The 15222-nt window shown below is 32.6% G+C and overlaps 1 protein-coding gene across 2 annotated transcripts in view; it reads right to left on the reverse strand.

Moving 5' to 3' along the window:
- The window catches only part of TAOK3 (TAO kinase 3), a 143872-nt gene that overhangs the window by 65484 nt on the left and 63166 nt on the right, over nt 1–15222 (reverse strand). For both annotated transcript variants that reach the window (XM_025044496.1, XM_006908598.3), the window contains exons 3-5: nt 6230–6438; nt 2085–2156; nt 1603–1704 (exon numbers count right to left, since the gene is read on the reverse strand). In XM_025044496.1, the coding sequence (XP_024900264.1) occupies nt 1603–1704; nt 2085–2156; nt 6230–6349 (294 nt within the window). In that variant the 5' untranslated portion in view covers nt 6350–6438. The remainder of the gene's footprint in view (nt 1–1602; nt 1705–2084; nt 2157–6229; nt 6439–15222) is intronic.

Genomic DNA, 15222 nt, shown 5'->3' on the forward strand with positions numbered 1-15222 from the left:
ATATAAAAATTATTTTATTACTGAAATAATTTAGAACAATGAGAAGCTTCAATGTTTAAAGTTTAGAAACTTTATTATAGTTTTCTGCTTAACATTAAAAGTAAGCAGATTTATAAACATTAATTTTCTTATTATGAAAGATTCTACATAAGTGATTATTATAAAGAATAGTAGCCTTTAATGTGCACTTATTTTCTCAGCTTTATTGAGATATAATTGACAAATAAATACTTTTTTCTTTAATCAGTTTTGATGGGAACATTTCTCAATTATATCACATACTTTTCTAATTCTTTATATAAACTTCCTTACTCTGAGTATATGGAACATGAATATTGAACTTTAAAATCAAATGGTGTGAATATTTTTATAGTTATGTTTATATTTTTTTAAATTGCACATTAAACAACTCTATATTATTGTCACAAATGTTCTTTCCCTCACTGTTCCATAACACAAAGGCACCTGAGCTGTGGCGTGTTATTTGTTCCTGACATTAAACAGCTCTAGTTGTTCTGCTTTTAAATTATTAGGTCTGCATTCTAGCTTCCCCAACTTCTTCCTTATGGTCAAATTAGTCTTGTGGCTGTTTGTATGCATGTCTCCAACATCTGAGTTCCTAGAAGCTTCTTATAATTAGCCTATCAAATCTGTTGCAGACAGAGACCAGGTGACCAACCTTATTAGCTAGCACTCTACTTAATCTAAGAGTAAAAAGGCTTCAAATAAGAGCTCAGAGGACTTTCTAAATACTTGAAACCATGAGACTGTGCTCGAAATCCCTTTCTTGACTCCTTTAAGACAGCTGAGATTGCCAGAGAACTCATTTCCAGATAATGAGATGCTCCTCTGATTAATTTCTCCTCAGAACAGAAACAATGGCTCTAGATACCTTAAAGAGTTGCTTGAACAGAAATGTTTACGTTTAAGTATACTGTCTATCTGGGAGCAAAAATTCCATTCCCTAATTGGAGATCATGTAGAGGAAAGGATTTGGTATGTGGTAAGCACTCAATAAATGATAGTTAAGTTGAACTTTAAGTTGGAATGTGCAATCTGATAAAGTACAAAGTATAATATTTTCATGTTCTAAACAGCGTCTAATGTGCCAACCTAAAAACAGAAACACAATCATGAAAAATATACTAAGAAAACAGAGTGGAACAAAAGACTGTTTAATTTTAACTAGTGTTAAGCTCTGTTTGGTAAAACTTAGACAGGGATGGTGATAACCAAGAGCAATTCCAAACTGTGGGGAATTGGAGTGGGGAATGAAAAACGTCAAAGATAAAAATTCTAGGATAAGAATAGATGACGCTGACCTTTTACTTTTATAAATAAATCATTATAAAATGATGTTAACTTTTCACTATTTATTCTTTGAGTGTTTATAGAATGGCATTTCCCATAGGCTAGACATCATTCTTATGGAATGTATACCGTATGGTACACTCTGAGGTATTAACAGATGTTAAATACTGATAACGAAAGTCAAATGGGACAGAAATGGGACTGGTAATTTTACAAATCAAAGAGATAATAGAAAAATAAAAAAAAACTTTTTCAATAGGAAAAAAATGTAATAGAGGCTCTCTAACTTACCCAAGCAGTGTGCTCTTTCAAGTAACAACCTTTGTACTCAATGGTATTAGGATGCTTTAACTGTCGTAAAAATTTGACTTCCTTAAGAATATCTTGCCATTTCTATTAAAGTGAGGAAGAAAATGTTATTGTTTTTAAATTGAAAATAGCATTTTATTATTAAGTACATATACATGTTCTTTTTATTTTTTAAATGGACAAAGTAAATGTTTAAAAAATGAAGCAGCTACATCATCTTGTGTTTAGTTTGAGTACTTGTGAGTATAAATCTATCACCAAATATATTATAATAAATCCACGATACCAACCCATGTTCTTTTCCACAAAACAGTTGATTGAACTAAAATCTTAGGAATGTTTATTGTATGCTCCACAAGAAGAAAAAAAATTGTGACAAAGAAATGTTTAAAGAACTGCGTCTCCTGTCAATTTCATATTAACTTGCTTATGTCCATTTAGGTATACAACTGCCTTTAACTCACCTCATGTGTCTGCTTCCCACTATAGGACATTTTCTTAACTGCCACCACCTCATTGGTATGAGCATTTGTGGCCTATGTTAAGACAGTAGGAAAAAAATAAAAAGAATGAATGATGTTTCAGCCAGTGTAACTTAAATATTTGACCAGATACTTCAAATAACATTCTCACACTTCATTATCACAGTTTAAAGATATTTCAACTTTTGATAGTCTAGATAGACATTTCCACCCCACTTTAAGGAACAATTTCTCTTTATCTCTTTCTATATACATGCAAAGATTGTACTATAAAAAAAATTAGGGTTTAAAAATATATATCCAATCAAACAAAAATAAGTCATACTTCCAAAACTTTCGTACTGGCTTTAACATATAGAATGTCCATCAATAGAGAACTACTTATATAAATATGGTACAATAATAGAATGAAATAACCATTAAAAGGATGAGGTAATCTATATGTATATATAGTAATATGGAAAGATGTCGAAAATATTGTGACAAAAAAACAAGTTATATGGTATGCACTTATTTTTGCAAAATAATAATGTGAGGATATATATAGAAAAAGTTATGAAAGGATTTACTCCAGAATAAATATGTATCACTGATAATATACTCCAGCACACACACACACACACACACACACATCAGTGATAATCCCTAGAGCAGTGCTGTCTGTTTGAATTTTCTGTGATGATGCAAATGGTCTATATCTATATCATATTTGGTAGCATGTGAAATGTGGTTCATGTGACTGAGGAAACAGATTTTAAATTTTATTTAATTTTAATCAACCAATTTAAATAGTGGCTACTGTACTGAACAGTGTAGCAGAAGGTAAGACTAATCTGAAAGACTTTGACTTTAAAAGCCTTACAATTCACTTTAAACATATTTTCTGGCATCATTCTGTATGAAAGCTGTAAACTACAAAGAGTCTAACAGAAGTATAGTGTTTAGGTATAAAAATGTGGGTTGCTAGACTCTGGTCTTCATGGTTTGCTAGCAAGACTATGATTCATGAAAAGAACTAATTAACAGTACCAAGTTCTCTGAGTTCTTCATAACTTATTCATTCAATAAATATTTATTAGGTGTTCAAAATTCGTCAGGTATTTGGCTAAGTGCTAGACGGAGAACTGTGAGTAAATATGTCCAGTGCCTATCTTTCTTCTAGTAGGATAGACATTAACAAGAGTAAAATCATAAATGGATATAAAACTACAACTCCACATCTGCTATAAAGAAGGGTATATGTTACTTTGAAGAGCAAAAAAACCGGGGGGATGTGATTTAGATAGGTCAGAAAAGGTTGCTCTGAAGAAATGAGGCTTTAGCTGAGAGCTAAAGCATGAACAGGAGTTAAGAAGATGAAGATGGAAGGGGAAAACATTCCAGAGAGGACAATTTATAGCAAGATCCTATGATGGATGATCAAAAGAAAGATATTATATTATAGCTAGAGCAATGAGAATGGTAGGGAATATCATGAAGGAACTTTTAGGCTGGCTACAGTAAGGATTTTGATCTTAGCCTAAGAACAGAGGAGAGCCCCAAAAGCTTTGCAGCCCTTCCCACCTCCCCAAGTTCACTGTGGTGGGGACAAAAGACTGGAGAGAGACCAGAGTGGATACACAGAGATCAGTTAGAAAGCTATGGCAGATATCCAAGTAAGAGACAATTTGGTTCTAACAGTATGAGTAAGAAGAGGAAGAATTTACTAGAAGTGAGGGTTGGGGAAACACACAAATATTACTGTGGTCGGTGAGAAAATCCATTTTTAAGGTACTATCTACATGACCACTTATAGATAAAAGGTTAAAGCTTTTTGTAAGTTTTATAGTGAAGTAACAATTAATTCCCCTTAATCTGTATTTTTTTTTTTTAGTGCCTTATGGGCTCATATGGGCCGGTGCTACTCACTTTTTTTATACAGGCAATATATAATTAAAGATTACATTTCAATTTCAAAGCCACCAAGGTATCTTTTTGATTTCTGCAGTCTATCATAATTAACAAATAACACGTGTTTAGTGTCTACTGTAAACAAGGCATTATGCTAGCCTTTCGAGTTGTAAAGAAGTATTAGAAATAGTCCTCATTTTCAAAAGGCATACATTCTAGTTAAACAGGCAGGCCTTAGCCCCCACAGCAAATACATCACTAGGTCTTCTGTAGCTCATTGCAAAGTAGGTCTCATTATGCCCCTAGTACAAATGGCTTGCTAGTAAGTTTCAGAGCATGCTTGGTTTATTGCGTTCGTCTGGCTGCTTTTTAAAATAGAAGAGTCAAATAGAGATTGGAACTATGTTCTAACTCTGGCCAAGAGTGATTCTGAGAGGATGAATTAGTTATAAAGTAATAGAAAGGAAGTAAGAAGAGATGATTAAAGAATGTATCCTTGAGCAAAATAATACAGAATGTTTCCATTTTTAATAAGTTCAAAACTAGGCGAAACCAAATTATATTGTTAGGGATGCAGAAGTAAGTGGGTTGCATATAAAGAAAAACAAGAAAATAATCGCCATAAAATTCAGAATAGTGGATTCTCCTAATACTTGAGGGGCTTCTGGGGTGCAGACAATATTCTATTTCTTGGTCTGGCTGCTGGTTATAAAGAGATTTACCTTTTAATTATTCTTTCTTTATTAAAATGTTTATTATGCACACATCTGGATATACATTTATAATTTTAAAATTCTATTTTAAAAAAGCATCTCTGTGAAAGAGGACAGGACTTCGATTGGATCTTAAATATTATTCCAAGCCCAGAGTGTTACATGACAGTGTTAACTAGGAAATTAGCACCCTCATCAGCCATGGAAGGTTACTTAATGATAAAATGTACTTGAGTGGGAGTCAAGTATTAGATGAGGAAAAGGGGGAAGTGGTGGTAATGATGAGTATAGACATGAAGAGATGAGAAAAACTTCAGAGAAAATCTAGGGTGAGGACTTGGCTAGAAACAAAAGAATGAGCTAAAGATGCAATTAATAAGATCCCATGGGGATAGACAACTAAGATAAACCCTACCCAGATGGCCGAACATAAAGGATCACTGAAAACAAAAAGTCAAATATTGTTTAAGAAAAAAAATGATTTGATAACAGGTTTGGAGGAGAAATAGGTAATAATTAGTACTTAAGTATTACTTGCTTTAACATAGTCTTAAGGAAGTATTTGTTACTTTGATAAAGCAATCTTTGAAGTTTACCTAAATAAATTTTAAAAACTTTATTTTATGTAATGAATTTAAGGTGAATGAGCTATGTTAACATTTCGGTTATTTCTATCAGAAGATAATCACATTCTTGGAATTCAAATTGGCTCTAGGCAGCTAAGCCTTGTACCCCTCAACCTAAAATACTGACTTGATGTAATTGTTGCTAAAAATCTTTGTCAGTTCATCTGTCTGAGTAGCTGTCTATTTGTAGCTGTCTGAGTAGCTGTACATCCTTTCATGTATCTAACTATCTATCCATCATTTATTGAGTTCCTATTATTGTCAGACATTATACTAGTTACTGAAGATACAGCAATGAACAAGACAGACAAAACCACAGTCCTCATGGAACTTATTATTTAGGGGGAGGGACAGTGATGAATAAAAAAATCTGACACGCAATTATTTAATTACAACTATGATAAATGCAACAAAATGCAAGCACAGGATGTTATGAAATCATAAATAACGCATTAATTTAGTGCTGGAGAGTTGAACAGGAAAGGCTATCTTGTGGATATAACAGTTAAGCTGAAATCTACAGGATAAACAAGAGTTACACAGAGACAGAGATGCACTGTGCAGAGTTTTCTAGGTAGGAGAAGTAGCATATATAAAGGCCCTGTGACAGGAAAAAGCTTGGCATACAGTGGAAATGCATAGGGCTCAATTTCAGGCTTATTACCTTTTTGTACTACCTTGATAGCAGAGTTAGTTGATACTGATACCACTGACTTGAATAATGCCCAGAATTCTGGGACTGGCTTTTCAGCAATGACTATTTGCCTCTACTGTAGGTATCACTTAATTTGTAGAATAAACATTAAACCTAAGCGTATTTTACAAATAATAGTTAGAATGTGGAGAAGTTAAGCTTTCTTAATCTAATTTATCCAAATGATTCTTTTCAATTACTTACAAAATAAACTGCTCCAAAACTTCCATGTCCAATTTCATGCAAACCAATAAAAAGTTCTTCAGGATCATCTTTGTAGAACAGATCAGCAATCTCTGGGTCCTTTGGCACCCCTTTAGGCATGATGACCAGTATTCGCAAACCTTTTGCTTTTAATATCCCAGTCAGCTTTATCTCTCATTGACAATTTTTTTCCTGTAAATGTTTAGTACCTGTAGAAAATAAGGGTTGACATCAACTTATTTCTAATATGTTTTGTTTAATGGCAATACAAATTGATATTAAAAAGCATCTTGGTTTTACAACTCCATAATAAAAAGACAAATAACCCAAAAGAAAAATGGTCAAAGGATTTGAACAGACATTTATTCAAAGATATGCAAGTGTCCATTAACATATGAAAAAATGCTCCACACCATTAGTCATTAGAGAAATGAAACTAAAACCACAATGAGATACTATTTCATACCCACTAGTATGGCTATTATAAAAAAGTCAGATAATAAGTATTGGTAAGGATGTGGAGAAGTCGGAACTCTCCAATACTGATGGTGGGAATGTAAAATAGTGCAGCCATTTTGGGAAACAGACTGGCAGTTCATAAAAAACTTGAACACAGAGTTACTATTTGAACTAGAAATTCCACTCTTTGGTATTTAGCCAAGAGAAATAAAAACAATATCCACATAAAAATTTGCGTATGGATATTGATAGCAGCATTATTCATTAAAGCCAGAAGATGGAAACAATGTACATGTCCATTTGGTGAACAAATAAACAAAATGTGGTCTATCCATACAATGGAGCCATAAAAATGAATGCAGTACTGACACATGCTACAACATGGGTGAACCTTGTAAACATTATGCTAAGTGAAAGAAGCCAGTCATAAAAGACCACATATTGTATGATTCCATTTACAAAATACATTCAGTATAAGTACAGCTATAGAGCCAGAACATAGATTTTTGGTTGCCTGGGGCTGGCAGGGGAAGGAGTATTTGTGGGTGATAGTTAAAGGATATGGGCTTTCTTTATAGAGTGATGAAAATGTTCTAAAATCAATTGCGATGTTTGTAGCACAACTGTTAATATACTAAAAACCACCGAATTGCACCCTTTAAATGGGTCAATTGTATAATATGAAAATTCTATCTCAATAAACCTATTTAAAAAACATTTTGGTCTAATTAATCCTGAAATAATAACAGCCAACATTTATTAAGTCCTACAATGTGTCAGGCAACACTAAATACCATGCATATATGTACATAATCTCCTTTAATCTGCACAATAGATCATCACATAGGACTTTATTATTTTGATTTTATATGAACGAACTAAGACTCAGAGGCAAAACTACTTCCCTATGGTCAGAAAGCAAGTATTTGTCAGGACAGGGACTCAGACCCAGAGCTGACTGCAAAGCCCATGCTCTTAATTAATATGTAATATGTACATATAGTGGAATAGGTAATTAAATAACTTTTTATAAACCGCTGCGAGAAAGTGCTATAATATGGGGACTTAAAGAGGCAGGTTATTCTGCTGCTATGCAAAATATTCAGAGTTCAAAGTTTCTATTTAAAAAAGGGCATAATTTTGATATTTTTATATGTTGAATGTCAATAGTTACATTTGTTTAGTATAGATCATTTTTTCTTTATTTTTTGAAAAATATTAAAATATTAACTTTTATCTATATTTTCATTATAAATCCCTCCTCCCCCATTCCTGAGAATCATTCATTCCAATATTTGAACTTATCACAGGATAGTTTGTGTTTCTTTCTTGACCCACAAAATAACTATGCTAGAAATTTGGTTATTGGCTAATAAAACACTATTTTTCAAAACATGAGCCAATGGGCTTCACTTAAAGAGAAGAGAAAAAGGGGATCATAAAAGTAAAACCGACTGTGCTAAGAGGTATTTTTCTCTTGTGACATGACAGCTGTAGATGACAATGCACATTACTTACTTCATATAGTTAGTCTAGTTAAACTATCAACATATGTAGGTAATCAATCTAACTACCCATCTAATCACTTGATTCTTGCCTTGATTCAACAAATATTTACTGCGTACCTGGTATTTGCCAGGCATTGTACTGGGTGTTAAGAAGAGATAGAATGGGATGCTGTCCCTGTCCTTAAGGAGCTCAGAGTCAAACGGGGTGACAGGCATTAAACTAGAATGACACAAATGATGAAATAGTTATAATTGATTAGTTATGAGGAAAAAGCAAAAAAAAAAATTTAATGTAAGCATCTTACTTGGATATGAAAAAGCATGCCTTTTAAGGGAAAATAAAAGTAGTTCATTCAGTATGAATGTCTGAGAGAATTGGAAGCAGAAAATATAAGGCTGGAGTTAAGCTAAGGAAACTCACAGTAGGTCTTTTAAACCATATTGAGAAATTAGACTTTATCAAGGATAATGGAGAACGATTGAAGGTTTAAAAAAGGAAAAAGGATTCCCTCTGCAACACTGCACATCTGTAATCCTGGGCATCATCCTGTCAATCTAAGAATGTCAATAATCAAGCATAAAGTCAATCTATCGATACAATTAAAACAGTAACTTAAATCTAGTTATCTTCCAGTCAAGTAACTGAAAGTACATAATTAAAGTTTAAAAGTGCTATTATTGCTTATGTTTGAGAACAGAAAAGAGAAACAATGGATTAGGTTAAAGAGAGCCCTTTTGGAGACTATGCCTCCAAAAAAGCAAATTATGAGATTTTCTTTAGAAAAAACAGAAAGATGTATGAACTAAATTTATGAGAACTAAAATCTTTTCAATCACCAAAATGTATTTTAAACTTTCGAATATTTTGGCTTCAATGTGAATAAAGCTAAGTACTATAAATAACCATTTGGCAGAAACACATAGATCACTATGTCACAGTACAGACTAAAATGATTTTCGAAAGAAATAAATATTTAAATGTAAGAAATGAGACACAAAAACTTCTAGAATAAATTACAGGTGACTATTTAATTACTAAGCAAGATACCAAGGCAAAAGCCATAAACTAACATCAATAAGCTTGACTACATACAATTAATAACTTCTTTATCTTAAAAAACATAATGAATGGACTTCTATTTCCAGCCACGATGGAGTAATAGGCATTGGATTTATTATCTGCCACCAGAAACAACTAAAACACTGGAAAAACTTGTGATCTTATGGTATTTCAAGACAACAGATATCGGGCAGAGAAAGACAGTGATCCTTGGTAGAAGAACAGCAATAAGGTGGGCCATAATTGCCCAGCTTAATGCCCTAGGAGAGTTTCCAGGCCATGGCACAGAGCTGGGGGAAACCTAGTTAGAGCCTGATGATGTCCCTGGGTTGACAACACAGAGAGGAGAGTCCAGAATGACCGAGGTGACTAGAATTCTCAGAGCACAGTTTGACTAGAAGAGAGCAGCATGGAGAGAGGATATAGAGATCTGCAGAGGGTTCCCCTCAAGTCTTCAGCTGAGTATAGCACATGCATGAGAGAAAACTATCCCAGGCAAGAAAAAGAGCATCTGAAAAAAATGAAAGAAAACAGTACCTAGAGCTCACAAAGGGCTATATATAGTGCCTGGTCCCACTAGCCAGAATAGGAAATCTCATAATTCATGGGGCATGTTTAGAGTATACAGAAGAGCCCTGACTTAGTAGTAGGGAATAATTCACCCTCAATTAAATGCTGTTCCATGATGCCTAACAAATTTTAAAAGCAAGATCTAAAGTGATTAAATCATTTCCAAGTAGCTTAATTATGTCCCGGAACAAAGCTTGCAAATACTTAGAGGAATGCAAAAATATCCAGTACCCAAAATGTAAAATTTACATTGTGTAACATCCAATAAAATGTTACTAAGCATCCAAAGAAGCAGGAAAATATGACACATAATGGAGTGAAAAATCAATTCAAACCAACCTAGGACTGACATAGATGACAGATGTTAAAATAAGCGGATAAGGACATTAAAATATTTATTATTATAACTATATTTCATACATTTGAAAAGTTAAGAAATATTGAATACATAAAGTAGAGACAGGTAAGATATTAAAAGAGCTAAACTGAACTTTTAGAGGTAAAAGCTACAATGTCTGAGATGAAAAATATACTGCATGGGATGAATATCAGACGAGACTGTAGGAACTGAAAACATCAACAGAAATTATCCAAAATGAAATACACAGAGAATAAAGACTAATAAAACAACAACAAAAAACAACCAAAAAAGGGGCATCAGTGAGATGTGGAACTATCTCAAGCGGCCCAGCATATGTCTAATTGGAGTTCCTGACGAGAAGAGAGAGATGTTGGGGCAGAAAAAAATTCTGAAGCAATAATAGTGAAGAAGCTTACAATTTTGATGAAAATTATAAACCCATGGGTCCAAGAAGGTCTATGGATCTCAAGAACAAGAAACATGAAGAAAATTACATGAAAGCGCATCATAATAAATTGCTCAAAACATGTGATAAAGAGAAAATCATGAAGGCAGCCAAAGAAAGAGAACATGCTATATATATAAAGGATCGAAGACAACGACAGCAGATTCTTCATTGAAAAAAATACGAAGGGCTGAAAGAAAAAAACCCCACCAAACTAGAATTCTGTATCTAGTAAAATTATCTTTGAAAAATGAAGGCATAATAAAGGCTTTTAGATATACAAAAGCTGAAAGAATTCATGAACTGACCACCTGCATTACAGGAAATGCTAAAAAAATCATTTAGACACCAGAAAAATCATACCACTTGGAAATACAGATCTACATTAAACAACCACCAAAAGTGACAACTAACTGATTAAATATATAAAATTTCTCCCCATTATTTAAATTTCTTTAAAATATAATTGATTGTTTAAACAAAAATACCAATATAGTGTGAGATTTAAAACATGTAGAAGTAAAATGTATGACAACATAAAGTCTGGGAGGAGAGAAATTGAAGCACAGTATTGTAAAGTTGCTACATTATAAGCGAAATGGTATATCACTTGAATATAGACTGTATATTATACATAAATATATATGCATATACGAATATAAATATACACACTTTAAACATAAAGACAAATACAGATTTACTTATGGAGGCCCATAAATGCTGCAATAAATGTTCCTTTGATTTGCTGTCAATAGCAGAAAGATATCCGAAAAATCCCCTAATATATGGAAACTAAATAACACACTTTTAAATAATCCATGGGCCACAAAATAAACAAACAGAAACTAGATAATACTTTTATCTTAATTAAAATGAAAGCATAACACATCAATATTTATGGGATAACCCTAAAGTAGTATGCTAAAGTAGAAATCTATGGCATTAAACTCCTGTTTTAGGAAAGTAGAAAGATCTCAAATCAATGACCTTGGCTTCTACTATTAAAAAACTAGAAAAAAAGAGCAAAATAAGCCCAAAGCAAGCAGAAAAAGGAAATAATAAAAATTAAAGCAGAAATCGATGGAACAAAAAACAGAAAAAAATCAATGAAAGCAAAGCTGATTCTTTGAGAAACATAACCAGATTTATAAACCTCTTATCAGGATGATCAGGAAAAGGTCAGAAGATACAATTACCAAAAGCAGAAATGAGAGAGATGACATCAATACAGATTTCACAGATATCAGAAGAATAATCAGGGATTATTATGAACAAATTATGGAAATAAATTCACCAGTTTAGATTAGACAAGTTCTCTGAAAGACACAAACCACCAAAGTTTACTCCAGAAGAAACAGATAACCCAAATAGTTCTATATATCTGTTAAAATAATTGAATTTGTGATTTAAATATCTTCCTACAAAGAAAACAGCAGGCTCAAATGGCTTCACTGGTAAATTCTACCAAACACCTAAGAAAGATACAAAGCTAATTCTACACATTTTCCAGAAAATGGAAAGGGAGAAATACTTTTTGAGATTCAGTCTATAAGGCCTGCATTACCCTGATATCAAAGCCAGATGAAAATACTACAGGAAAGAAAACAACGAACCAAAATTCTTCATAAATATAGACACAAAAATTCATAACAAAATTTGAGCAAATAAAATACAATACTAGAAAATGGATAGTACATCATGATTAAGTGGGGTTTATCCCAGGAATGCAAGGTTGGTTTAACACTCCAAAATTGATCAATGTAACTCACCATATCAACAATCTAAAACAAAAGCCAATGATCATCTATAAAGATTCAGAAAAAGCATTTGACAAAATCCCAAATTCATTCCTGATAAAAACTATGATCCAATTAGGAATAGAAGGTAACATCCCCAACCTGATAAAGGGAATTCATGAAACAGCTACAGTTAATGTCAAATGTAACAGTGAAAGACAAAATGCTTTCTTCCTAAGATCAGGAATAAGGCAAGGATGTCTGTTCTAGCACTTCTATTCAACATTGTGCTGGATGTTCTCTAAGTACAAAAAGGCAAGAAAAAATGCATCAAGAATGGGAAAAAAGAAGTAAGAGTTACTGACAATCACTGAACACCTAGGTAGGAAATTCAATAGAATCTAAAAAAAGACTACTAGAACTAATAAGTGAGTTTATCAAAGTTGCAGAATACAAGATCAATATATAAAACTCAATTATATTTCTATATAGAAACAAATGGATCTAAAAAAATTTAAATATCATTTACGATAGCATAAAAATATAAAATACTTAGGGATAAATATGATAAAGGATGTGAAAGGCCTGTACACTGAAAGCTATAAAATAGTGGTGAAAGAAATTAAAGACATAATGAAGAGATAAATTGGAGCTATAGGTCAGAAGAGTCAATATTGAGTTTTCTTTAGAAATAGAAATTGAGAAGCTGATTCTAAAATTCACATGAAAATGCAAAGGACCTAGAATACCCCAAATAACTTTGAAAAAGGAAGACAAATTTGGAGAGCTAACATAACCTAATTGCAAGATTTATCATAAGGCTATAGTTATCAAGGCAGAGTGATACTGCTGTACATAGAAACAAATAAATCAGTGCAACAGAATAAAGAGTCCAGAAATAGACCCATATATTTATGGACAAATAAAGAGGAAAGGCAATACAATGGGGGCAAATATAATTTCTTCAACAAATGGTGCTGGAACAACTGCATATATATATATACATATATATATATAAAGATCTTTGATCCACACTGATACCATATACAAAAATTAATTCCAAGTGGGTTATTGAACTAAATATTAAACCTACAAATAAAAAATCCTTGCAGTTGGGTTAGGCGAAGAGTTCTTAGGCATAAAAACAAAAGCACAATCCATAAAAGAAAAAAATGATAAATTAGACTTCATCTAATTTATCATTAGATTCTTTCTGAAAGACTGTTAAAAAAAATGGAAAGATAAGACACAGATTAAGATAAAATCTCTGCAAAACATATCTCATAATACACTTATATCCAGAAAATATAAAGAATCCTCGAAACTCAATAAGATGAACAACTCAATTTTAAAAATGGAATAAAGATTAGAATAGACAGTTTACTAAGGAAGATATATAGATAGAAAATAAACAAATGAAAAGATACTAATATCACTATTCATCAGGAAGACATAAATTAAAACCCCAATGAGATATTACTACACACCAATTAGATTGGCTAACATTAAAAAGATTGACCAAACCAGGTGTTGGCGAGGATTTAAAGTAACTGGATCTTCCATATTCTGCTGGCAAGAATGTAAAAATGGTACAAACACTCTGGAAAACGGTTTGGCAGTTTCTTACATAGTTAGATATACATCTACCATATGATGTAGCCATTCCATTCCTATGTATTACCCAAGGAAACTGAAAGCTTAAGTCTATACAAAGCCATGTACACAAATGTTCACAGCAGCTTCATTTTTAGTAGCCCAAACTGGAAACAACCCAAACGTCCATCAACAGAAGAATGGATAAACAATCTGTGGTACATGTAGACAATGGAATGCAGCTCAGTAATAAAATGGACTTCTGATAGATGCTACAACATGGATGAGTCTCAAAGTAATTATCCTGAGTGAAAGAAGCCAGACAAAAGAGTACCTACTTTATGATTTCATTTATATAAAATTCTAGAAAATGCAAATTAAGCAAACATGGCAGAAAGCATATCAGTGGTTGCCTGGGGATAGATTTGGGGTGAGAAGAGAAGGGAGGGAGAGAAGGATTAAATAGGTGCATGAGAAAGCCTTTGGGAGTGACGGATATGTTTATTATCTTCATCATGATGATGGCTTCATATATACATATGTTAAAACACTATGTTCTTTAAATATGTTTAGATTATTGTATGTCACTTATGCATTGATGAGGTTGTTTTTAAAAGATGCAATTAAAAAAATGAAAGGCAAATAAAGTGGGGTCGGTTCTTGTAATATATGCCAGTTATAGTTATTTTTAATATCAAGGAAGTGAACACAAACATATACATACGCCCATCCACACACTCAAAGGATAAAGATAGGAAATTAGAAAGAGAAATAGCAGTGGCCATTAATGATATGAAACATATAATTTCACCAGTAATCAAAGAAGTAAAAACTAAAATAATAAGACATCTAACTTCACTCACCAAATTGACAAAGTAATAGAGAAAAGATAAAATTTTTTGGTGAGGGCATAAGGATACCTAGCTGGGAGAACAGAATGGGTACACTCTTTGACCCAGTAATATCCTTCTAGGAATGTATACAAGGCACTTTCTTGTTTTGTTTGTTTTAATAAAAGAGACGGAGTGTAAGTGAGTAGAGCATAGGAGAGACCATGAAGATAGGAAATATGGCTTCATTGGCCTAAAAGTTTGCATTTCTTTGCAGGCTTGTATTTTATCTGAAGTCAGTGTTAGGATTTCAGGTAATTTATTTCCTTCTTTTTGCTTATATGTATTGCTACAACAAAAAATGGCAATATATATTTCTGGAAAATAATTTGATAATAGGAATCAAGAAACTTCAGCTCATTTCTTTTAAC

The sequence above is a fragment of the Pteropus alecto genome, unplaced genomic scaffold (assembly GCF_000325575.1).
Source record: "Pteropus alecto unplaced genomic scaffold, ASM32557v1 scaffold113, whole genome shotgun sequence".
Classification (NCBI taxonomy): Eukaryota; Metazoa; Chordata; class Mammalia; order Chiroptera; family Pteropodidae; genus Pteropus; species Pteropus alecto.